The sequence below is a fragment of the Geotrypetes seraphini genome, chromosome 8 (genome assembly GCF_902459505.1).
Source record: "Geotrypetes seraphini chromosome 8, aGeoSer1.1, whole genome shotgun sequence".
Classification (NCBI taxonomy): Eukaryota; Metazoa; Chordata; class Amphibia; order Gymnophiona; family Dermophiidae; genus Geotrypetes; species Geotrypetes seraphini.
In genome coordinates, this window is record NC_047091.1 from 126,131,622 (window position 1) to 126,158,579 (window position 26,958).

Consider the following 26,958-nt stretch of genomic DNA (forward strand, 5'->3'; position numbering starts at 1 on the left):
TCCATCTCCCCCTGGGCCCCTGTTGTGCCATGCCTGCCTGCTCTGTGGCCCCCTTCTGTTACCCCCCCCTCCCAGAGCAAAGCATGATTGCTGTCTACCCCCGAGCACACCCCTCCCCCCCCAAAGCAGCCCCCTTGCACTCTCCCTCTGTTGTGCTATGCCTGCCCTGTGGCCCCCTTCTGTTCCCCCCATCCCAGAGCAAAGCATGATTGCTGTCTGCCCCCAGCACACCCCTCCTCCCAAAGCAGCCCTCTTTCCCTCTCCCCCTGCCTGCCTTACTCCCAAACCCGGCTTCCTGCTCTCTTCTGGCCCACCAGCACAAACCGCTGCTGCTCCTCTTCAAAGCAGCCTGCTAAGGATCACCATCCGTTTGTAGCAAACCTCACAGGCCGCTCTCCACCTCGGTAGCACGTGCCCTCTGATGCGATCCCACCCCTCAGGATCATGTCAGAGACAGAGGGATCATGCTACTGCGGTGGAGAGCGGCCTGCAAGGTTTGCTACAGTCGGCCAGCAATCCTCAGCAGGCTGCTTTGAAGAAGAGCAGCAACAGTGAATTTTGGGGCCTTACAGCAAGTGAGAGCGGGAGGGGGGAGTCGCCAGTGTGACACATCATGCTGTCAGGGAACACGCCATCCTAAGTGCGCATGCACGCTTAGGGTTTTATTATAGAGGATAAGACTGTCACCATAGATCCGGGGAGTCAGGAACAGCAACAGTTAAAGTGGTGGAATGAGGGGCTAAAACACAGCATATCTGAAATTTGAAATCCCAGCTGTCAATAAATGAAGATTTTGAAGGATGTGCAGCTAAGATGCTGGAGGTCTGTATTATACCCCTTCCCCTACCACACACCTGCAGTGCTATACAAGCAAGAGAGAGTCCCTTCTCGCCAGAGCTTACAATCTAATTAACACGGACATAGGACAAAGGCTTATACATGTTTACTAGAGAAGGGGTACCCATATATTTTTAGCTTGTGAGCTACTTTTAAAATGACCAAGTCAAAATGATCTACCAACAATAAAATTAAAAAAAACAAACAAACACAAAGCATACTGTACACAGAGAAAATGTTAATTATCATTTGTAATTCAGGGTTTTTATCAGAGGTCAAGGCAGATGCCTTTAAAATATACAATGTCACCTCAGTAACTATACAAAAATAGACAAATATACCCCCTCCCCTTTTACTAAACCGCAATAGCGGTTTTTAGTGCAGGAAGCTGCACTGAATGCCCTGCGCTGCTCTCGATGCTCATAGGCTCCCTGCGCTAAAAAATGCTATTGCAGTTTAGTAAAAGGGGGCCATAGTGCAAAATATAGACAGCCGATATAAATTCTCAAGCTGAACACATTTTGATCACTAAATTGAAAATAAAATCATTTTTCCTACCTTTTGTCTGGTGATTTCATGAGTCTCTGGCTGCACTTTCTTCTTCTGTAAAGCCAATATTTCTTTTTTTCTCTCTCCCCCTGCCTCCACAGCCATCATGCTGATTTCTCCACTTCCCCAATTATTTCCCTACCTCCACCAACGCAATTTCTCCCTGCTGCTTCCCTGAGCCATGCCTGGTGCGTACAAGCACCAGGCCCACAAGACTTCACCTCAGATGTCAATTCTAATGTCAGGGAGGAAGTTCCGGCCAGCCAGGCAGCAATGGGCTGGCCCAGAACTTCCTCTCTGATGTCAGAATTGACATCTGAGGTGAAGTTTTGTAAGTCCGGCGCTTGTACGCACCAGGCCTGGCTTGGGGAAGCAGCAGGGAGAAAAAGATTGCAAAGGCAACGCGCTCGACTTGCGTTACCTTTGCAATCTATTGGTCGATCACGACTGGACTAGAGGTAGGGGAGTAAAGAGGGAATGGCCACATATGGGTGTTTATAAGTTGGGAGGTAGGGTATAAACAGCCAATGCGGGACCTTTCCTCTGCTATGCCCTACCTCTGCTGCTTCTAATTGCAGTTTTTGGAGCAAGACATGACACTGAAAAAATACCAAGGCTTGTCAGCAGCTGCATCTCTTCAGCACCAATAGCTGCACTTAAGGTTGAGGTCCATTAGGGGCAAAGGAAAGAGTGAATCGAGAGAGGAAGAGATACCCAGACCTGCAGGGAAAGAGGAAAGGTGCTGGATTTGCAAAGGGAAGAGAACACTTGCTGGATCCTCGAGAGGTGGCAGAGAGAAGACAGAGATGCCGGGGGGGAGAGCGAGAAGGGAGAGATGCTGACACATGGGAGAGATACAGAGAAATTAGATGAGATGCTCAACCTGGCTGGCAGATAAGAAAGATGATGGTAAGGTAGCTAAGGACACAGAGAGAAGACAGATAGTGGACATGGAGGGAAAAGAAGTGCCAAATGGACAAGGAGACTCTAGTAAGATAGTTAACAGAGACTAGAACAGGGGTGGGCAACTCGGTCCTCAAGGGCCAGAATCCAGTCAGGTTTTCCCCAATAAATTTGCATTGAAAGCAGTGCATGCAAATAGATCTCATGCATATTCATTGGGGAAATCCTGAAAACCCAACTGGATTCCGGCCCTCGAGGACTGAAGTTGCCCACCCCTGGACTAGAACCAATGCCATTAGAAAAAGAAAATAACCAAAAGGCAGAAAAAAAAGAAATTATTGATTAGAATGTGCATCTGCCAGAAGTGGCTGGGGCCTGTGTGAAAAACCTCACTCATTAGCCTTCAGTCTCCAGCATAATGTTGTAAGTCTTCAGCTTTGGGATAAGCCACCTTTGGCATCTCTGAAATAGTGGCAGAGAAATTAAAGTGACAAAGCAAGGGAAGCCCATCCCAAAGCTGGAGATTTGCCACTTAAGATTTTTTTTGCACACACCCCCAGCCATGTCTAACACCAGTATGACATTCTAATTAATAAATAGAAAATAAAATTCCTTTTTCTACTTTTGTTGGCTGGTCATTTTATTTTTCCTAATCATGTTGGTCCCATTCTCTGGTTTTTGCTTTACTTTCCTCTACTCTTTACTGTCTTGCCAGTCTCCTTGTCCATTTGGCATTTCTGCTCTCTCCCCATAGCCATCTTACATCTTCCCTCTTTGTCCCTATCCACCATGACCTGCGTCTCCCCTGTTCCTGCCCCTATCCTTATGCCATATTGAGCATCTGCCTTCTGTGACCTTATTCTCATCTCCACTCCTGATGTCCCACATTGGCACAGTCCCCCCCCATATCCAGCTTCTTCTTCCCCCCTCCCCCCAAGCCAACATCTTTCCAGCACTCGTCTCTTTCCTCCTATCCCCCACCCCCTCTTTAGCACCTTTTCCTTCGCTCCTGCTCCCCCGCTGGGAGTCCAATGCCTGTCCCTTTCTCTTCCTTTCCCTCCCCATACCCAGGTTCCAGAATCTCCCCCTCTTCTTCCTTTGCCCCAGCTCTTCATCTCCCTTTTCACCCATAGGTTCAGGCCTTTGTTTCTTTCCCTCTCTCCCACCGCTTGGATCCAGTATCTTACACTCTTTCAGGGCTAATTGCAGGCAGTGTATGTGAATTGCTGAGGCTACAATTGACCTCCAGAAGGCAAGTTTTAAGGTAGAGGTGGGGAGAAGTAGTAGTGAGGAGAATGGGAGAAATGATCAAGGGAACACTGGACATCAGGGCAAAAAGGAGTGAGAGCGATTGAACAGCAGGGAAGGAAGAAAGATGCTGGTCTCAGGGAAGCAGAGATGAGAGGAAAGCAGTAGCAGGGATGTAAAAGAGGAGAAATGTTGGACTATGGAGGGGGAGAGTATAAGAGTAGCAATGTAATGGGGAGTACAAGATGAAAGACAAAGGAATTGGGGTTGAGGAAAGAGCAAGTTAGGAAATGGGAGAGAAGACAAAGTTTGATAAGTAGATGAAAAGTAAGAACGAGAAAAGAATAAAATAAAAGGGAGGACAGAGCTAAAAGAGAAAAAAAAAAGTCAGTACATCAGAGAAGGGTGCAGTGAGAGAATGGAATAAGAAAGGAAAAGAAGAGAAAGGCCAAATGGAAAATAGGCACTGGAAAGTAGAGTAGCAGGAAAAAAATGTCCAGACAAAAAGGTATTAAAAAAGGTATTTTATTCAGAATTTCACTGGAATACATTAGCTTTGAGAAATGTGTATCACAGCTATTCTTATATTGTATTCTGTACAAAAAGAAGTGCATTTCTGGTTTTATTTCTCCAGTTTAGCAGCCCATATCACTGTTAACTTCTTGAGGTTGCCAGTTCAATTTTTTTATTTTCATATTTCTAATTTGTGATCCCTTGTTCTGTATGTCATGAGGGTCTATATTGTTGTTTTCACATAGTTTCTACATGTGGGATTTCGAGCAAGCCCATTTGTTCCATTTTATCTGTCATATGTGTAGTGGTGTTTTAAGGCCCAGCAGTTATAGTTCTGTCTAAGCAGAGGTAGGGTTCTTGCTGTTTCAGGCATAGGATTAAGGCTAATATTGTATGACAAATTCTAACATACATATAGCATATTTATTTCACTTTTGTATTTTACAAAATGTCTGCTGCATGTAGAGATTGCTGTTGCTATTGCAAATGGCAAGAATCTTAATATATTTTTTATATACTGCTTTCCATGGAGCAGTGACTTGGGTCTGATTTGCACTTGTGGATATAGAGTATGTTTATATTTTAAAAATGTAAGAACTGCTATAGTATGAGGATCATTTATACAGTTTGTTACCTTATCCAAGTATAGGCCATCGTGTGTGGCTGGAATGGAGAAAATAAAGGTTGAGAATTGCTACCTTTTAAGTGCTTTTAAGGAAAGTTTTTAATAGTTAATGTGTAAGATGTTTTTATAAAATCAAACAGTTTGGAAATGGAGAATTGCTACGTTACTGTTTCTATAGCATTTTCAAAATATGCAGGATTTTTCAAAATTTAAATCCTGGCTCACCACTACAAAACCTCACTCATGTTGGTGAATTCCAGTTTTTGGGATGGGCTACCATTACTATCTCTGAACTATGGGGGAGGGGGGTGGAAAGAAGCATGGAAGACCCCCATTACACTTAAGTGATTTGTTTAAAATTACTATTGGAACAAATTTCTTCAGCAGAATATAGTATGTAGATTGAAGTAGTGCTATTAATCAAAATTTTAAAGTCAAGATAGTGATGCCCAAAACCCCCACCTCTCACAGTACCCTCACTTCCAACAGAATAAATTGTCCTGCAGATCTGCCTAAGAAATTACATCTTCCCGTGTAGAGTGCCCGTCTACCCCCCTCTTAAGGATCCCTAGCCCATCTGTAGCCCCCTCACCTACTTTAAAGATGGCTCTGTTATCCAGATTCCAGGACAATTTTTCTTAAGTCATTCCTGGAGTACTCCCTTGCCAGTTGTATATTCCTTGGGCATATTTTTGAACACTTATCACCACTTCCATACAATTCAGATCATTGTAAAATATTCACTCAGAAATCTCTTCTTTATAAAATCTCTTGAATCAAGAGGAGTTATTTTCTATAGTTATTTTATGTAGTCATTATTGATCTGGAGAAAGATCTCAGTAGGCTACATCCAAACTAACATATTTCATTTTTTTAGGTTATATGTAGCTAGTCTCAGTCTGCCACTCCACTCACAACCATATTGAAATTTCTGTTAAACATATTTTACTGCCATTTCAAAATGAGCACTTATCTTGTATTTAAAGCTGCTCATATTTCAAGATCTTTAAAAATCATTAAGCTGGCGGTGGGTCTTGTGAATGGGATTGCTCCTTGAAACAGTGAAACATGATTTTAATGTCAGAGCACCGAGCAGCTTTAAATACAAGATAAGTGCTCATTTTGAAATAGCGATAAAATGATATGTATTTAACAGAAATAAATTTCAATATGGTTGTGAGTGGAATGGCAGACCAATAAAGCGGCTAGCTATATATAACCCAAACTTGATTGAAATATTAGTTTGGGTGTAGCCTACTGAGGTCTTTCTCCAGATCAATAACCACATAACTATATAAAATAACATCTCCTTAATGCAAAAGAGATTTTATAAGGAAGAGATTACCGAGAGAGAATATTTTACAATGATTTGAATTGTGTGGAAGTGGAGATTTATATATTGACTGATAAAAAATTGCCAGTCTAAACAAGGAATATGCATAATATTGATTTACATATCCTCCTTCCATTATATGCCAATCTCTTTCAAGTATATTCATTATAGATATTCTGAAAACCAGACTGGCAAGAAGGTACTCCAAGACTGACTTGGGAAACATTGATCTAGGGCAGAGGTATCAAAGTCCCTCCTCGAGGGCCGCAATCAAGTCGGGTTTTTCAGGATTTCCCCAATGAATATGCATGAGATCTATTTGCATGCCCTGCTTTCGTTGTATGCTAATAGATCTCATGCATATTCATTGGGGAAATCCTGAAAACCCAACTGGATTGCAGCCCTCAAGGAGAGACTTTGACACCCCTGATCTAGGGTAAGAAGAGATTTTTCTGCTTTCAAAATGGCAGCTCTGACTTTTTTGCACAACCAGCACTAGAAATCATGCTAGTGGGAAAACACTTCCAAGTCCATTCCTTATCCATAACATGCCCCCATCCCTCCTCCCCCCCAAAAAAATAAAAAAATTCATATCAGTATGAACCAACAGGCAAATTTCTGCAAAACACTAAGATATTTTTGAACACAAAGGACCCCTTATATGACAGGACTGGATTGTGCTATAACAATCTGCAGAGAAACTGCTCAGCCTATAAGACAAGGTCCATTGACCAACAACCTCCTATAGAATCTGGACTGGAACTGCCTCTTATCGTAGCAGCAAAACTCAGAAATCAAAAACAGTTTGAGTACATTTTCAAGACCTAACACAAAAAGATATAAATGCATCAAGATCAGCCTCTTCAGGCAAGCAGCCCTCCTAAAGCAGCATCCAGCCCACATAGATTCTCTCTATATAAGTGGGAGTCTTCTAGCTATGCTTAATGTAGGGCTGACTGAACAGCAACGTGTCAAACTAATTCACATTTGCTATTTTAGAAAACATAGGAAATTCTTAAGCTTTAAAAAAAAAAATCTATTGACACTTTCTCAGAGTTTTGGACTGATAGCACAGTGTTTATTCTCAGTTGAAAAAGCTCTAACCTACTGAGATTGCTGGATTTAAAATATACCAAGCCAGATCTGTTCAAATACTTCTTTATGAAATGGAGACAATATAGCCATGTTAAAGGTGGCAGGGAGTAGAAGAGTCTGATTATACAGAAAGCAGGATATCTATGAAAAATTACTTCACTGGGAAGGCTGACATTTAATGAGAATTCACATTCTTGGTACTGTTGTTGATGGTCTGCAAGAAAAAGGCTGAGGTTAGGCGGCTTGTATTCTCACTTTGAAACAAAGACATTCAGATCAACAGGGCTTGTACAGGATTCGAGGTAGAGGTTTCTGGAGTACTTAGCAATTTAGTGATGTACAGATTGATTAGAAGTGTTTTGAGATTTGAAATGTCACCAGTTCAAGGGGTGCAGCATAGTGTGGTCACATGTCCTTTTCTGACTCTGCTGCATGAGTCACTGTTGCTCTGTATGCTGAGGGAAAAAAAAAAAAGTGTGAGCACACAGCATGACCACAAAAATCTGACAGAGTTGACAAAGAGCTCAATGCTCAAAAGCTTACTGTGCAATTAGCTAGTTGTAAACAGTCTTACTTGCAAGTTAGCTCAGCCTCCAAAGCACAAAAAGATTCTGGGGTGGGGAGGGGGCTTGGTGCATCCAGCTTTTACAAATTGCCTGAGAATCCTATGCAAATGTATTAAAATTAGCATATGTAATGCACAGCAAGAACACCCACCTTTTCCAGAAGGTCTGGAGCAATCACCAACTTCTCTTGGAGAAGCTTGCTTGAATTTTAAATTCCAATATACTTATGTTGTGTACTAGAGAATGACATGGGGACAAATTTTCCCCTGTCCCCGCGGGACTTCATTTTCCTGTCCCGGCAAGTTCTCTCTGGCCCTGCCCCATTCCTGCAAGTTCTGTCCTCATCCGCACAAGCCTCAAATACTTTAAAGTCATAAGTGTCCGAGGTCTGTGTGGTTTAGGCAGAGCTTACAGAACGGGGCAGGGTTAGTGACAAAACTCAGTGGGATGGGGTGGGGAAATTGAGTTCCTGAGGGGATGGGTGGGGGGAATCCCCATGTCTTTCTCCATTGTGTATATTTGTGTCCTGCATCTAAGAACTGCATCTAAAAGTCAACAAGGAACTAAATAAAACTTCCAAACGTGCTATAGAATAGGAGGTTTCAGCTGCAGCTGGAAATTTTGTTCTCCTTTTCACCCTTGCTGTTGCTTAGTCCGGAGCTCTGGCGATCACAGCCCTGGACTGGGCCTGCACACAAGAGCTAGGCCTACCGCTTAGTTCTTGTGTTTAGGTGCCAGGCAGTGCTCCTCCCCCCCCCCAACACAAAGAGCATGCATATAATAATTTGCATGTTTTTGTTGAGCATCGCCCTGCAAATGAAAGTCAGTTCCAACCCAGGCCTGGTTGCATTAAACTCACCGTATGTTTAACAATTGTCGCTAAACCAGTTTGAACTAGTTTAGCATCAAAGTAATTTACTGACTGATGCATGCAATGGTTCACTACAGGCTTTTCTGTGCGTTTGTTGCAGCCTCTGACTATGCTATACAAATAAACTCAGCGTTAAAATGAGGTAATTGATATTAAAAAGTGAGCACTCCAACCGATGTGCCAACATCCCTTAGTGATGCATAAAATCTAGCACCGACTTAATGACCTGAGATTAACGACAGGTCTACCATGTGTGTGTGTGTGTGTGTTTAAGGCATGTTTTATGTGCACCGATCTTACCTTAGCTATGAACCCTCAGACCTCTACACCCCCCCACCCCCCAATGAAGATCAGCAAGAGGGATGTCCACTTCATCCTGCCTCAGAAACCTGGACACCAACCCCCACTCCCACAAAGATAGTCAACAGGAGGGATGCCCATTCCTTCCTGCCTCTACCCCCTAGACCCCAACCCCCATGCCTTAAACAGAAGACGACAGCAGGAGGGAGGCCCAGTCCCTCCTGCCAGCAGGCCCACCTCTTCAAAAAGGTGGGTCTTCCTCTTCCGTGTGCTTCCTGGGATTGTCCTAGACACCTGAGCTAGTGCCTAAGGCTCCTCATACAGGGGCCTAAGCCAATCAGGACCTTAGACCCCTGCCTCCTTTATAAGGTTCGGGGGCATGGGGGGGGGTTCCTGGTGGCCAAGGAATGAGTAGGCTGATCTTTGCGGGGGAGGGGGCAGTCTGGGTTTACAAGACAAGAGGGAATGGGCATCCCTACTGCTTATCTTTTATGGGAGGGGGGGCCACCATATTTTTTTTGTTTTTAATGGGGACAAATATTGTGCATATGTAAATTAATGCACAACATCTGTGTCCCATTTAAAAAAATATATTTTTCCTGCCTCGAACAGCTGAGCAGCAGGAGGTTGCTTTGGGGCTTCTCCTGCTGGCTCTGCACATGTGTCAAAGTTGCTTTATCAATAACTGATCAGATGGGATTACTGCAGACCTCCGCAAAACTCATTTGCATGCAAAGTCATTTGAACATCGATTGCTGTTTAATAATAATAATAAAAAAAAGGACTATTTTAAAAATTGGCCCCACATGATTTTGAATGATGATTTTTGTGCATCTGGGCCCCAGTATTTTCACACTGGGTTGACAGAGTTCAATGCATATGGCCCTAAGAAGGCTACAGTAGGTGGTGTCCCTGCAGAGTTACACAGAAAGAATAAGGGCTTTATGCCTCAAACCTAGACTCACAGGCCTGGAAACAGACAATTGCATTTGTAAGCAAAACATGAAGATATCAGACACGGGGCAGAATAGCGACTACTTACAACTCCCATTTTACATCTGAATAAAGAAAGATTAGGTTATTACTGAGAATCTTCTCTCTTGTAAATAGGCGCATCATTCTGGAAAAGTGGGCAGTGAATCCAAACCTGCACGCTTTGCAGAAGGTATCAATTATTTTTCAACTCCTCTTTCTTCCTCAGTGGAGTGTGCTGTCCCAAATAGACAATAGCTCTCATAACTGACTATAAGAAGGGATATGGGGACGCTTCCCGATTAACCCAGGTCTGTTCTGCTCTGCAAGAATATACTAACACAATTTAAGAACATTGTGAACCAGTAAAAACAGCAGCTTAACATTTATGGAGCTCGTTCCTTTCCTGTGCGTTTCTGAACAATTACACAAGTGCTTGTATCCCTTAAATCTGACTGGCCTGAAAATTTCATACTAGAAACAGTCATTTCTATTCGAAACAATAGTCAGTAAGCAGGCGAGTTGTATGGTGGGGTTACAGAATGACACCTATTTACAAGAAAGAGAGCAGTAGAAAACTGGAATGCTCTTTTGGAGGCTGTTATAGGGGAAAACACCCTCCAGGGATTCAAGACAAAGTTAGACAAGTTCCTGCTGAACCAGAACGTACATAGGTAAGGCTAGACTCAGTTAGGGCACTGGTATTTGACCTAAGGGCTGCCACGTGAGCAGACTGCTGGGCACGATGGACCACTTGTCTGATCCAGCAGTGGCAATTCTTATGTCCTTAAAGAATATATTGAGGTAAGAACCTAATCTTTCTTTCTAGTGCAATAGGTGTGTCATTCTGGACAAGTTGACATACCAAAGCAGTCCTTAATGAGAGTTTTAGTATTGAACCTATGTTTTATGAAATGTTCGCATTCCTACTGTTTCATTGTAATTTGCTGAATATCCAGCTCCTTTTAGTGTAAACCGCCTAGAACTTTTGGTTATGGTGGTATAAAAGAATAAATTTATTATTATTGATGAACCTGCTTTCAACATTGAGGACCCAAAGGCTGCATCTGTTCTAACTGCTACATCCACTCTGCAGACCTTTGTAAAAGTATGAGGAGTGGACCAGATAGCCACCCTACAGATCTCCTCAAGTGGAATCGCCCAGGCCTCTGCTCATGAAGAAGCAACGCTTCTTGTTGAATGTGCTCTCAAAGGTATCGGCAGCTGTTTCCCCCAGGTAATGTAAGCCGACTCAATGGCTAAACGAATCCATCTAGATAGCCTTAGACGCTGGCTTGCCCAGTTTAGCTTGACTGATGAGCACGAATAAATGACTGAAGACATGAACCTGTTAGTGATCTTGAGATACTGAAGTATTACTCTGCACATACAGCAATCACAGAACTTTGCCTTTTTTTTCTGACCCCGTGAAGCGGAATGCTGGCAAATTGTACTTCTTGATTGACGTGGAAAGCCAAAACTATTTTTTGCAAAAAGAAAGGCATCTTGTGCAGGAAAACCTCTGACTGAAGACTTAAGAAAAAGGTGTTCTGCAGGAAAGTGCCTGCAACTCAGTAACTATCACATCAGTAAGAAGAGTTTCTAAGAAGGCAGGATTCACTGAAAGGTCCATCAAAGATGCCTGCTGTAAAGTTTCATATGGGGCCTTGGTCAGAACCTGTAGGACAATATTAAGGTCCCATGATGGAATGGGCTGATGAACAGGGAGGGACAACCTGAGAGCCCCCTTCAAGAATCTGGCTATATCTAGATCAGAGGCCAGAGAGCATTCACTTGGGCTCTGAAACATGAGATACCTGCTACTTGTACTTGAAAGAACTGACTGTTAGTCCCTTTTCGAATCCTGCCTGGAGAAAATGCTAGCACCACTGATATTGGAGCTTGCAGCGGTTCCACCTTGTCTTTAATATATCAGTGTTGAAATATCTGCCAGGCCTAATCATAAGCTGAGATTGTGGGATTTTCAGAGCCGCACTTGAGGTCTAGAATAAGCCTCCAATTGTCCGATCCTTTCTTGGGCACTACAAAGTATATGGAGTATCTGTCCAAGCCTATTTCTTAAGGTGGTATGGGCTCTATGGCTTGAATGTCCAATAGCTTTTGCACTGTAGCAAGAACTTTGTTCACTTTCTCCGGCCTGCTTGCTGGAGAGTTTACAAAACGAGTCTGGAAAAAGGTGGGCAAATTTGAGTTTGTAGCACCCCTCTGTCTGACAGCTGCTGTTCCCCTATCTGCAGGAGGGACACCGAAGCTCTGGTGTTATGCCTTTTTAGTGGTCACCATTGGGCGAGAACCTGTAAATCTCTGCCAAGATTCTTGAAAGGGTCTTTAGGGTGAGGCTCCTTCAGAATACTGATGAAAAACATTGTACCTTGAAAATTAGATCAGCCAGCTCCTCGGTCTACCGACTGCTAAAAAGCTCGAGTGATGATCAGCCTCATTAGCTATAAGGTTGTCTAGTCCTTTCCGAACAACATTTGCCCTTTGAAGGGGAGTTTAGCGAGTGTAGATTCAATCTCCTGTCCATTGTCTGATCCAGAATATGCAGAGACTGTACTCATAACTCTGATGATATCATAGTGCATCAGCTATATAACCTACCCCTGCTACTATAAGTGAGAGGAAAGGGTCAGAATCCCCCCGAGGGTGTCCAACAGAAATTGGTATGGCAGGCACGTACCACAAAAAGCCACTGCTTTAATTCCCAAGGCTAAGGCCTTGAATTCTCTCTTAAGAATCACATCCACTCTGCGATCCTGTGCATCCTTCAGAACTACGTTTCCCTCACTTGGCAGGGAGGTACATTTAGTTACCTGGGCCACCATGGAGTTCACTTGGGCTATACAAACAATTGCTGACATTCCTGAGCCAAGGGATATAACCTAGACATGGTCTAAGCAATCTTTAAGGGACCTTCAGGAGCATCCTGATGCTCTCTGACTAGGACATTAATGTCAGGATACCAGGGAAGGGCGGTAGGCTGAGACAACACACCACTCATGACTGAACACTGTACAGTAGAGGTGGATGCGGATTCTAGATTTAGTTCCTTTAAGGATATTGTAATAATCTCCAGCTACCCTGTTGAACTTGAACAGGTGGCACACAGATAGGTCCTCTTCCCTGATTAAGTCCCTAGCTGGGCCCCTAAGTCTTCCAAGAGTGACGCCTCACTGTCAGTAAAGGCATAAGCCCAGACTCCCCATCTTCTGAGTCTTTCAGACTGATCCTCTGTTCCGGGGGAACATGCACAGCGAGGGAACATACTCTTGCATGGTTTCTGGGAAGGCTTCGGGCAATGCAGGAGAATCTTGGCAGCTTAGATAAGCTTTCCATGACACTCAAAGTCAGGAGTGAAACCCTGATGAGTCGGTCCTGAGACCCCCTTAGGGGAATCCCCATTCTTCTTCTTGGGCTCTGTGGCATCTATGCCCCTGCATTTTGCAAAGCCACAGTCCAGGGGTTTTTGAGGGATATTTTTCACTGGTGGCTCCCAGGCCCTAGAGACCTCAAGGGGGCTAAGCGTGAGGCTCCCGTCCCCCCTCACGTGTTCTGCAACACATGGCGCACGGATGCTCAGCTGACCATCCAGCACAAAACTGGCATATGGGGATAAAAGGGTCTCAGGAGTCCATTACTATCAATTTTTTTTTTTTTCCAAACTATGTTTATTAAGTGCAGTATATGAAAAAGACAAATCCAGTAGTCATTTGGAAAGGAACAATAATCACCAACATCAATTTTAAGGTCAAACGAAGGATTTTAAGGAAGCTATAAAGAATTATGTTTTGTTATAAAGGACTTTAAAATAAAATTGGGCTGAAAATGGCCCAACTCCAAAAAAACGTTAAAGGGTTTTTTGGAGGAGGGGGACCTTCATGGCAACCATGGAAACTTCCAAAATATCAGGTTTTCAGACTCTTCCCCCCCCTCAATTTTCCCATAGACTTAACAGTTTGTACTAACTGTGCCATGCTGTAAAGATGCTCAGCTCATATGTGTAGCTGGACCTTAGAGGAAACTGCTCAGCTTCCAAATGCTGAAATCTTTGGGCTGTCAGCTGGAGCAAGCCCAGGCTGGATCTACTGAACTGCGGGAAAGGGGAGGGGAGGCACACACACACACAAGGATCACTACAGGTGCCAAATCAGCCTGCGCTCAAGCTCCTGGAAAAAAATATCAGGGGCCAAGCCAGCTTCAAGGGATTGGTCTCTGAGCTCCTAAGGTATTAAACAGGCTGGCTAACAGGTACCACAGAGGGACTGGTCTGCTAGCTGCAGACCCCAAGTCTTGTTTCTTCTCTCAGGCAGAGTTACCCCAGAAATACTGCGAACTCTTGAGCCTCCAGATTTGAAGAAGAAAAAAAAATGGAAAGTAAAGTTTTGAACAGAACCGATAAAACATACACCTTACTGCAAGTGTTCAGAAGGAAAAACTGAAGGAGGCAACACTCAGAGAGGTGTTGAAAACTGATCGATACCTTCTGCAAAGCATGTGAGTTTGCATTCACTACCCACTTGTCCAGAATGACACCTATTGCATTAAAATAGGTCTTATTGATGCATCTGTCTCATGGCAGATAAAAGGGCTCAAGTTTAGCATCAGCAGCATTATGCTTATGATACTAAAAATGGCTGAATTTGCACACCAGTACTATGAAGCTTGTACACCTAACCTCAGATTCCTATTTTCCTGCTGTCTGACTCCAACCAATATTAGGCTTTAATTTTTTTGTTTTGATCTAAAGTACTGGTAAATGTAAGTTACATTTACCATTACTTTATATCCATGATAAAATATAAATATAAGATGATATAACATTATAATGTATGGTAAAAGGTAAGATTTTATTTTGAAGCTAGAGTCAGTATAATTTTACTGCAAGACTCCATCCAAAATTGTTCTGACTCCATAGCCCTGGCAAACACACACAGAGATGTAGAGGAGGGAAAACCCATCATAGGCCAGAATGGTCTCAAGCAAAACAGTTTTATACTAGTGTGTGCGAGATCCTCTGCCAATGGTTTCCGACATGGATTAGGTAAATATTCTTTTAACTGTGGTGAATATTGGCAACTTCAGATTTGAATGGCAAGAGGGAGGGTGCTCAAAGAAAGTTCATCAGTTGATAGAACAGAACTGCTGAGAATTACATACAGAGCTGCTGGTTGCTGCTTGCTTGGTCCCTCCTGCTGACTGAAGTACTTTGCTGCTGGCCAGAGTATGTAAGACTGAATACAGATAAAAGGACAAAACAAAGAATAAAAAGAGAAATAGTGAGATGACAGATTCACTTAAGAACAGATATGGAACATTCTGCATTAAGGCAGCATTAAGGGAAGATTAGGTTCTTACCTCAATAGGCATACGAGTCTTGAACCAGTGGGTTATCCTGCTTTAATCAAGAGTTGTATAGAAGGCCTCATCTACATTTTTCACAAGCTGACAAGACAGGAGGGTACAGGGACTTCACCGACAAAGCCAAGTCTCTTTTGCTCTGTAGCGACTACAATAATCAATTCAATTTCAGTAGGAATATTTTTTAAAACAAAAAGGTGGAAACAGAACAAGCCACCTACCTGACTGCAACTAGCACTAACACTTATGGAATACATAAAGCCTCTCACTTGCCTCTTTGCAGAAGAGAGGTCTCATCACTCTTACAGACCTGACAGTAGAGACTCCAATATCTGGAAATACAAAATTTGACCAAGACAATAAGCAGGCCAAGATGGGCCTTCAAAACTCGTATGCCTTTCTACTACAAAAAAAAGAAGATTGAAGTAAGAATCTAATCTTCCCTTCTAATGCAAAAGACATAAGAGTCTTAAACCAGTGGGACATACCAAAGCAGTCCTCTAAGGGCGGGGCAGATGAACCTGTTGCTAGCACCAAGGACCCAAAAGTGGCATCCAGTTGTGCCACAACATCTACCTTAAAAAAAAAAAAAAAAAACTCCTTGGGTGGAGTTTGTCCAGGACTCCACCCATGAAGAAGCTGCACTTCTCAGAATGTGCTCTCAAAAGAAAAATCGGTGTTTGCTTACCACACCCTATATACACTGAAGAAATCGCCATACAAATCCCTCTTGAAATGGAAGTCTTAGAAGCCAGCTCCCCTATTACTAATTTTTTAATAAAGTGCTACCCAACGCATGCAGCGATGTACAACAAATGCACAGGAGACTATCATTTCTCTAAAGAGCTTAAAATCTATTTTAAGACATGACAAAGGCGTATACATTTTACATAGGTAAGGAAATATAAAGAACTAGAGCAGTGGTCTAAAGCTCACAGCCCATGGGCTGCATGTGATATCCCCCAGGTGCTATTTTGCGCAGTCTTGTATGCAATCTCGAACTCTGGGCACGAAGAGAGGCTCAGACATCAGCTGACTTGTGCAACTTCCTACTGCTGTCACATGTGCTGGGACTCCTGCCTTCAGGTATCTTACCTAAGGCAGGAGTCCCGGCATATGCGATGGCATCAGAAAGTTGTAAGTCAACTAACGCCAGTGCGATCTTGCACACTGGGCAGGAAGAGAGGCTCTGGCGCTGGCATAATTTGTGCCAGAAGCATGCTTTTAATCCAAAGCACTTGTATATCAAAGCAAATTTCCCCTTAGGAAATAATGGAAACTCAGATGATTTGTTCCACAACACAAAATCTTTAAATACAAAATACATGTACTGTATAAAGTAAAACAAATAACCTGCACTTCACAGTACTTTTGAATAGAATCGTGGCTGGTGTGAGGGAGGCAAGGAGAGGATGAGGGTTACTGTGTAGTTTATTGTGTAGGAATCATTGCTATCTGTTGGCTCAGTGGAATCTGTTTTTCTGTGTGACTAACAAGGAATCTATCCAATGACAGTTGCTTCTGCCTCCTTTTGAGGATTTCGTGGAAATGTGACAATGCGTCGTTAAACCAATTCATCATTCGCACTTCTACAGTCTTATACGAGTGGTGCTTTTCTACAAAATTTTGCACTCTTTCCCACATTTTAAACATCTCCCTAATCTCATTTGAAGTAAGATTCCTCAGTCTTTTTCTCTCCCTCCTCAGATGAGATCTCCTCCATTAACTCTTGTTGCATGCAATGCAGATCCATCAGTTCAGCGGTGGTCAGCTCTTGGCCATAATCCTCCACCAGCTCCTGGATGTCATCCTCATTCATCTCCAGTCCCATGGTCGTCCCCAAGGACACAATTTCATTGACAACTGGTGGCTCATGATCTTGAGCAAACCCCTCCAAGTCAGTCAAGAATGCAATCAGACCAGAGTTTGCCAAGCAGAATTGAAGGTTCTCTTGGAGACCCCATCCCAAGCTTTATCGATGATCTTTAGGCAGTTAACGATGTGGAAATGATTTTTCCAAAACTCTCAGAAGTTAAGGTTTGTTCCATCGGTTACCTCAAAGCATCGCTGAAATAGTGCTTTGTTGTAAAGCTTTTTAAAGTTCAAACTGACCTGCTGGTCCCTGGGCTGGAATAGTGGAGTCATGTTGGGAGGAAGGAAAATGACCTTAATGAACTGGAATTCTTCCAGTAAGTCGTCCTCTAGGCCTGGAGGATGAGCAGGAGCATTATCCATAATCAGCAAGACTGAGTGGCAGATCCTTTTCTAAAAGTTATTTTTTCACTGCAGGACCAAAGACTTTGTTGATCCATTCAACAAACTAGATACGAGTGACCCAAGTCCTGCTGTTGGACCTCCACATAACGTTTAACTGGCTTTTCTACATCTTGCATTTCTTGAAGGCTAATGGTTTCTTGGAATGATACACAAACAGAGACTTGACTTTGAAATCCCCTCTTGCATTAGCACAGAACAAGAGGGTAAGACAGTCTTTCATGGGCTTGTGACCGGGCACTGCATTCTCTTCTGCGGTAATGTAGGTCCTCTTAGGCATCTTTCTCCCCCCCAAAAAAAATAAATAAAAATATCCCCATCTCAGTTAAAAACTTGCTGCGGCAGGTAATACTTGGAAGCTTTGAGCTCCTGGAACTCAGCAGCAAATGTCTCAGCTTCCTGAGCATCCAAACTCACAGCCTCTCTGTGCTTCACAACACTATGGATGCCACGTCTCCTCTTAAAGTTATCAAACCATCCCCTGCTCGCCTTGAAGCCTTCTTCATTTTCTGTTGACGTACCTGGTAGTTTACTTACAAGGTCGGTGTGCAAGGCCTTTGCCCTCTCACAGATAATGTTCTCGTCATAGTATCACCTGCGAGTTGCTTCTCGTTTATCCATAGGAGAAATAACTTAACATCTTCCAGAACTCGTGGACGTTGCTTTGATACTCTCGTGACTCCTTTTGCTACATCTAGCCTCCTTAATTTTTCTTTTTTTTAATATTGTGTAAATTGTCGATATAGATTTGTTATAACATCGCATACCTTGTTCATGTTTCTGGATGATTTCCTTCTTAACTTCCACCATAATCTCCTCCTTACCACCTTCCTTTTCATGTTTCTTTATATGGGCCATTTTCACAGCTCAATCACAGTACTGGCACACAAGATGTGCTCCCAAGATGTGCTCACTACCAGTGCTCCCAGGCTGTGCTCCCAATTTTCTCAATCAGTGCTTTCAAAGGTGCAAACACAGGTTGTGCTCCTGACTTGCGCTCCCAAGATGTGCTCATAAAATATGCACCCCCCAAAAAAAAGTATTGATGCAGGCCAGCCAGGCAAGTGCCCTGTAAAAGAGTTTCCCTCCCAGCTACAGACTTCTGACCCAGAGAGTGCGTCTTCTCCCAGACAGAGCTGCTCCAGTAACATCAGGTACTTCTGAAGCACCGAAGCCTCAAAATTCAGAAATAAACCAGGATCAGAACAGATCAAAAGACACCTTTCAACTCTTGTTTAGAAGGAAAAACTGAAGCTAAAGCACAGCTCAGGAATGCAAGAGACAGCTGAAAAGTATAGATGAAGCCTTCTACACAACTTGCGATTAAAAGGAGAGTAACCCACTGGTTCAAGATTCGTATGTCTTTGCACTAGAAATCCCAGTTGCAAGTGTTGCACACAACTACCACCAGGAGACTGTAGTCCACATCTGTTTCTGACCACCATCCAGTTCATTACAGCAGATAGAGAAGATCACAGATTAAAGTTTAGAAGCTAGGGCTCAAGGGAGAATGCATGAAAAAGGGTCAAAATAGCAGCAGCAGCAGCAGATGGTCTCCCTAATACATTCACACAGAAAACCTTTACCTTCTCTGGTGACAGTCTCAGCAGTGCTGAGTGCCTGCTCACTGAGGTCGTTTATCACACTGTCCACAGCTTGCTGATGTTTCAGGAAGAAAGGTCGGATGAAACGATTGTACAGCAACCGAGAGCCATTCCATGTAAACGGGGCCATGCACCAGAGCAGGAACACACACTGAGATATAAAAGAGAAAGAGAAAGACAGGACTTCTATCTCTGTTTCAAGCAACATACAACAGACATACAGGGCTGTGTCTGAATTCAAGAGGGAATGGGATAGGCACGTAGGATCTCTGAGAGAGAAAGAGAATGGTTACTGCGGATGGGCAGACTAGTTAGGCCACTTGGCCTTTATCTGCCATCATGTTTCTAGGGCTCTTTGGTTAACTGGGAAAGGGAAGGGATCATGCTAACCTATAAACTAAAATGAAAAAGCATCTAACAAGCAGCAGCGAGGAAAATCCCTATTGTCAGATTTCCCATCCAGAAAGAGAAAACCCTCACTTTCCCCGTACCCCTCCCCTCCAGAATAAAACACCAAATACTTCCAGCCTCTTCACCTTTCCAACATAATAAAGTGGAAACCAGAAGAGAAAAATGTCAGAGAAGAATTCCACCACACTGAAGATCCCATACACAACCCAATAGGTCAGCCAGATGGTGTCGTCCTTCTTATCTGGACTCTCAATAGCTTTTACCCTGCAGTAGAAGAAATAATTTTCAGTAATGTGGTTCCAACTTGACTAAATAATTGCAAAACACAAGCAGAACCAGGGAGCAGATGTGCACTGAAATTTAAACAGCTTACAAATAGTCTGCGATTGTTCCTGCTGCTATTCCAAAAGTTACAAAATGTAATTTTGATCATTTAGTCTCAGTAGCTCTAAAAGTTATTGTAAAATAACTGGAACTGTGATGTACATGTAAATTTATGGTGGCATAGGAAGTATAAGAAAATACTTGAAGACAAGAGGAAAATTGAAGTTCCTGGATTGCTATGTGTTAAAAATTCAAAAAAAATCCTCAAGAATCATTTATCTGGTATATTGTGTTTGGAAATTATAAAAACATTTTTTAAAAACTTTAAATACAAAATCATACCAAAGAAAATAACCACCACTCTCTGCAGGGTGCCTGCTATTTACATACGAGGGGCTCCTGAAAAGTTCTCAGCCCAGCCAAGAGAAGAGGGATGTGGAGCCACGAAACCTATTGAATTATTCCACACTTTTGACACTTCCATTTTGTTTCATATCATCGAAACGAAAAAGTGTCAAGAAAAGTTTGGAATAATTCATAAGTTTCATGGCTCCACATCCCTCTCTTCTTGGCTAGACTGAGAACTTTTCAATAGTCCCTCATAAGTATGGGATGGTGGTGCAGTCCTTGTATGCTGCCCAGTATCTACCTACAGATCCAGCAATTGCTGAAATCCAAAAAGAGAGATCTCAGGAACTCACTGCAAAACATTTATATCCCGTGGGTAGCAAAATAAATCATACACAATTTAATTCTTCTACAGCACTAAGTACTATATCTTTACAAAAAGTTAAGCCCCTCATTTTACAAAGTCCTATTCATATATAAACCGGCACTTAAAAATGTTTTGTCTTACATCTACATCCCCATTTTACAAAGCTGGGATATGAATATATCAAGCTCAAATGCATGAAAATGCCAAGGGGATCTGGCAAGTTCACAGATCTTATTCCTCATTTCCAAAGGGGGACTAAGGAGCAAATTCTCAAAATGGCATTGTTAGGCAGCGATAGGCACCCTACCACCGCCTAACAATTGTTTTAATTGGTTCAATAGGTGCATAACTCACTGTGCCAATAAAAACCAATTAAAATATTTTTTTTAAAAGGGGGATGCACCCAACTAAAGAGGTGCCGACACCTATGGCCACTGTAGGCATGGTTAACACCAGAAGTGGACCTTGGGCACCTCTGTAGACATGATTCTCATGAAAGGTAAAGGCCTACATTTCCAGTGCCTACTTTTTACACAGCCACGATTCTCCAAATGGTGCCATTGCATGATTGACATGCGATTGGTGGCCATTTTGTAGGTGGCCACTGATAACAGCACCGTTAGCAGAATTCAGCCCTAAATGTCCATATTCTAAAAAGAAGGAAAGACTGATGTTGGCGTTACACCTGCTACCAAGCATGTTAAGGATTTGGGAAGCAGCTGTTGAGCAGCAGACCACTGGAAAGATGGAGGGGGGAGGTTGCTCTATTAATCCCCTGGAAACCTTTATCCACCCTCCAAATGCCAAACTGGTAATGATGGTTACACTTTCAGGTGTTATCAAACTACTGCTGGATGATAGAAAGCTCATATAGACAAGCGAGATGCAAAAAAGATGGGGAAATCAAGGCCTAGAGGGTGAGAGAAGGGGAGAAAAGTCTGGAAGCCGAGTTGACATGCACGGGGGAATGATGATTATTAGAGACAGATTTAGAGAGAAAAAAAAGAAACTGGAAGAAATAAAATGACACTGAGAAAATACAGAAGACAACACAAGAAAGCTGAAAGGAGAAGCTGGGGCCAGTTTGAACAGTTAATATAAAATGTCCAGACAACAAAGGTAGAATACATTTCATTTTTAATTAAAATTACTCATCTTGAAATGTGCAATCCAGTTTTATATTTTACACACAATACAACAGGAACTACATGCATTTTTCCAGTGTTATACTGCATTCAGACTTCATAGTTCCTATTTCTACTTTTTCTGTATTTGAGGCTCTGCTTATATTCCACAGAAGAGAGCTATTCCGATGGTCTTCACAATTTCTTGTAAGGATCTGTACTAGACTGTTTTTCAAACAGGAAGTACTGTATATTTGTATTCTAGGCACTGCCTTTTAAAAGTAGGGTTGTTGGTATTCGAGTACTGCTTTATTGTGACAAGATTTTCTATATGGCTGGAATGGATGCTTTGTAGGGTTTTATAATTGGAACTCAGAAGGTAACCCACCCCCTCCCCGCCACTATTCCTCATTTAATCCTTACTACCTTGAGAGAGACGATGTTATAGGGGACCATCTTAAATTTTTCTACCCAAAGCTCTTAAGTTGTAGCTACACTACTGAATTGCAAATACTCAAGGAGACTGGGGGCTAGATGCACAAAACATGGTTGTTAAGACCTAGGCAACTCCAGCTGCAGTAGAGAGACCAAGTTCCTGGATGCTGTAGGTGATTGCTTCCTGGAACAACTTGTCATGGAAAATACGAGAGGAAATGCAATTCTAGACTTAGTTCTAAATGGACTACAGGGACCAGCACAGGGTATAGAAGTAGAAGGGACACTGGGAAACAGTGATCACAACATGATCCGCTTCAACCTAGACACAGAAACAAAAAAAATCGGTCCAGAACGATGGCCATGGCACCGAACTTCCGTAAAGGGAACTACGAAGGGATAAGTCATGATGAGGAAGAAGATTAGGAAGAGGAAAAGCACTGTAAATATGCTAGAGCAAGCATGGTCCCTTTTTAAGGACAGTCAGAGGTGCAAAATTTATATATACACCTTGTATCAACAAGGATTCCAAGAGGAAGAGGAAGAAGAACAAGGGACCGGCATGGCTCACTGTAGCAGTGAAGGATGTAATCAGAGACAATAAGGCTTCGTTTATGGAATAGAAAAGTATAAAAATGGAACAAAACTAGAAAAAGCACAAAACAAAGTAAGGTGGTAAGAGGGGCCAAAAGAGACTTTGAAGAAAAAAATAGGCAAGGAGGCCAAACAACTTTAAGCTGTTCTTTCGATACATTAAGGGGAAACGACCCACGAGGGAAGCAGTGGGGCCGTTAGATGACCTGGGAATAAAGGGAGTACTAAAGGAGGACAAAGCCATCGCTGACAAACTGAATGCGTTTTTTTGCATCTGTATTTACTAAAGAGGATATATCCAATATACCAGAAGCCAACAGGCTATACACAGGAAATGAAGACGGGAAACCGACAGGGACGATGCTCAGTCTAGAGGAGGTATGCAGACAGATTGATGGGATTAAAAATGATAAATCCCCAGGACAAGACAGCATCCACTTGAGGGTAATCAAGGAAGTTAAAGGGGTTATAGCTGAACTGTTCCAACTAATAGCAAATCTGTTGATCAAATCAGGAAAGATTCCAGAAGTCTGGAAAGTGGTGAATGTTACGCCAATCTTCAAGAAAGGTTCGAAGAGAGATTCAGGAAACTACAGACCAGTGAGTCTGACTTCAGTACCGGGAAAGATGGTAGAGGCACTGATAACCTTGACAGACACAATCTGATGAGGACCAGCCAGCAAGGCTTCAGCAAAGGAAGATCTTGTTTGACAAACTTACTATGCTTATTTGAAGGAGTAAATGGGCAGATAGACAAGGGTGACTCAGTCGACATCGTCTACCTAGATTTTTAGAAGGCGCATGAACGTCTACTTCGAAAAATTGCGAGCCATGGAATTGAGAGCAATATACTCACATGGATTAAAAATTGGTTGGCGGATAAGAAACAGAGTAGGGTGAATGAACAATACTTGGACTGGAAAAGCGTCACGAGTAGAGTGCCACAGGGTTCAGCGCTTGGGCCTGTGCTCTTAAATATATTTATAAACGACCTGGAAACTGGCACGACGAGTGAGGAGATTAAATTTGCGGACAATACAAAGTTATTCAGAGTAGTGAGGACACAGAAAGATTGTGAAGACCTACAAAGAGACAAGTATGCTCGAGGAATGGGCCGCGAAATGTCAAATGACGTTCAACGTGGATAAGTGCAAGGTGATGCATGTCGGTAACAAAAATCATATGCATGAATACAGGATGTCCGGTGCTATACTCAGAGAGCCCCCCCACCCCCCAGGAAAGAGACTTGGGAGTACTTATAGACAAGTCACTGAAACCGTCTGCACAATGTAGGGCGGTGGCGAAAAGGGCAAACAGAATGCTAGGAATGATTAAGAAGGGTATCATGCCGTTATACCGGGCCATCTGGAATACTGGTCACCGTACATGAAAAAGGACATAGTACTACTCGAAAGGGTCCAGAGAAGAGCGATGAAAATGGGACTGGGGGGAATTGCCATACAATGAGAGGCTAGAGAAACCGGGCCTCTTCTCCCTTGAAAAGAGAAGACTGAGAAGGGACATGATCAAAAAATTCAAGATATTGAAGGGAATTGACTTAGTAGAGAAAGAGAGATTGTTCACCCTCTCCAAGGTGAGGAGAACGAGAGGGCACTCGCTAAAGTTAGAAGGGAAAAGATTCCGTACAAACATAAGGAAGAAGTTCTCCTTCACTTCTTCCGGAGGCTGTTATAGGGGAAGCACCCTTCAGGGATTCAGGACAAAGTTAGACAAGTTCCTGCTGAACCAGAATGTATGCAGGTAAGGCTAGACTCAAATAGGGCACTGGTCTTTAAGGACTGCCGTGTGAGCAGACTGCTGGGCATGATGGACCACTGGTCTGACCCAGCAGCAGCAAATCTTATGTTATTATGTGTGAGTTGCTGTTGGGCCGATTTTTTGGCTGGCTTTGAAATAGCGATTGATGTTCCAACAAGTTTGCATGCAAATGGATTTGCATAGAGGTTTGCCATAATACCGTCCGACCAGTCGTTGTGAAAGTGCAACTGACATGTGAAGAGCTGGTTTGGGGAAGCCCGAACAGCTGAGTGGCAAGGGAAGCCCCAAAGCAGCCTCTTGTCACTTGGATGTTGGGGCTTTTTTCTTTTTTTATGGCACAGATGGTTGTGTACCAAAGGCTGAGTGGAAATGTCCAGATCAGAATGATGTGCACTAATGAAAGTGTCCTCCAATGCATCTGATAATAGGAATCCAATGACATAAAAATACATCCAACGACTCGACATGCACATGTTTCGGCCAACAGGCTTTCCTCAGGAGTCTATAAGTAAGTATACGGACATATGGTTGTGTTACACACGCATAATATCTACCCCATTAAAAAATAATAATAATTAAAAAAAATGAATGATCCCAGTATCAAACCCCACCTCAAAAACAGCAGGAAGATGCCTACTCCTCTCCTATCATCGTAAACCTCCCTCGCACTGACCCCCCCTCCCACAAGGACCTCCTGAACTGATCCCCCCTTCCCAAAAATCAGCAGAAGGGATGCCCACTCCCTCCTGCCACCGGATGCCCCCCAGCCCTCCCAACCCCCCCAACCCAAACCTCCCCAGTACCCCAAAAATAGATGGCAGCAGGAGAAATGCCTAGTCCCTCTTCTTCAAAATGGCAGGTCTTCCCCTTCCTGGTACATCCTGGGATGCATGGGGAGGGGACTAAGGTCCTGATTGGCAGGACTTTTTTTTTTTTTTTTTTTTTTTTTAATGGGCACAACATCTGTGCCTATAGAAAAAACAAAAACCAAAACAAACCCACACTGCTATTGGGTAACACAACTAAACCTGTCTGGTTTCCAGGTCGGTAATACCGATCCGATTCTGGCATGCAAGTTTAGGCCATAGATTAGATGGCTGATTTTAATATTAGTGACCTCATTTGCATACCAGAATCAAAAAATGTACGACTGTACGGAAAACTACACGGTGAGCTGTTCTGTGCAGTCACTCACTAACCAGTCAAATCAGTTTAGAAATGATTGTTAAATGATCAGGGACTTTAGTGCATCTAGCCCTGGGTGTCCCTTAACTGTAGTTATTTCAAGATCTCTTGCAACTCTCAAAAGGAATTCAGTTAGAAATGAGTTATCTTGCAACTCTCAAAAGGAATTCAGTTAGAAATGAGTTACACTGATAATAGGATTCTATACAGGGCAGCATAGGACACATAAAACATTCTCAACATTGAGAGAACAGCATGCCTTGACACAGAGGGAAGCACAAGATGGGGCAGGCCAAGGTTAAGAATACTCACGAACAATAGGCTGGATATATGAAGCCAATTAAGTTGCAGAGTAGAGAAGCACCATAACCAAACACGAGATAGAGCCCCATGGAGCAGAAAGAACCTGAGAAAGAGAAAATAAAATGGGTCACAAAATAGTGTGTGTAAAAATTCCACAATAGGGAAAAGCCGTGAAACTGCTTAGATTCCTGAAACTCCATGACCACATCTCCACCCCCTATTTACCACTAAATGACGGAATGAAGCAGATATACCAGCCTGTGATTAATGAGGCCAAAAGTAGTAATAAGGAAACATTGCTTCACAGGAGAACAAGTGGGTATATGAATAGCTTAAGAATACAACACAGCCAGGCAACATACCCCCTAAGGTGCACAGATGCGCACCTATTTTACTTCCCTGCACAGCAATTTTGGACTGCCTCACACCCAAGCGGCACTTCTCCATCTCCTTCCCACTGCTGCTTCTCCATACCAGCAACGGCATAATAGCCTGTCTTACTCTATTGCAGGGCCACACCGGAAGCGTCTGTATGCTCAGCAGTTGGCTGTGCCCTGAACCGGACATTGTAGGGGCATGACCAGCAGCTGTGCATACAGCCCCGCAGGATAATGAGTTAGTCCAGTGGTTCCCAAACCTATCCTGGAGGACCACCAGGCCAATCGGGTTTTCAGGCTTGCCCTAATGAATATGCATGAGAGAGTTTTGCATATAATGGAAGTGACAGGCATGCAAATCTGCTCCATGCATATTCATTAGGGCTATCCTGAAAACCCGATTGGCCTGGTGGTCCTCCAGGACAGGGTTGGGAATCACTGAGTTAGGCTGTTTTGCCACTGCTGCTGCTTGTTTAGAGGAGAAGCAGCAGTAGCCAGAAGGAAGGTGGGGGGGATAAGAGACAGGCGGGAGATATGATAAAGGAGGAAAGAGAAAGAAGACACTGAATTGAAAATGAGCTGATGCTGTATGGAAGAAGGAGATAGAGACAAATAGATACTGAAGGAAAGGGAGAGGGGACA

At 43.1% G+C, this 26,958-nt stretch overlaps 1 protein-coding gene across 3 annotated transcripts in view; it reads right to left on the minus strand.

The window, feature by feature from the left end:
• Positions 1–7,150: 7,150 nt before the first annotated feature.
• Positions 7,151–26,958, minus strand: part of REEP6 (receptor accessory protein 6) — a 32,871-nt gene continuing 13,063 nt past the window's right edge. For 2 of the 3 annotated variants that reach the window (XM_033953897.1, XM_033953899.1), the window contains exons 2-6: positions 25,949–26,042; positions 19,606–19,744; positions 19,052–19,220; positions 14,991–15,064; positions 7,151–7,558 (exon numbers count right to left, since the gene is read on the minus strand). In XM_033953897.1, coding sequence (XP_033809788.1) covers positions 7,541–7,558; positions 14,991–15,064; positions 19,052–19,220; positions 19,606–19,744; positions 25,949–26,042 — 494 coding nt within the window. In that variant the 3' untranslated portion in view covers positions 7,151–7,540. The remainder of the gene's footprint in view (positions 7,559–14,990; positions 15,065–19,051; positions 19,221–19,605; positions 19,745–25,948; positions 26,043–26,958) is intronic. The other variant, XM_033953898.1, reaches the window with a different exon arrangement.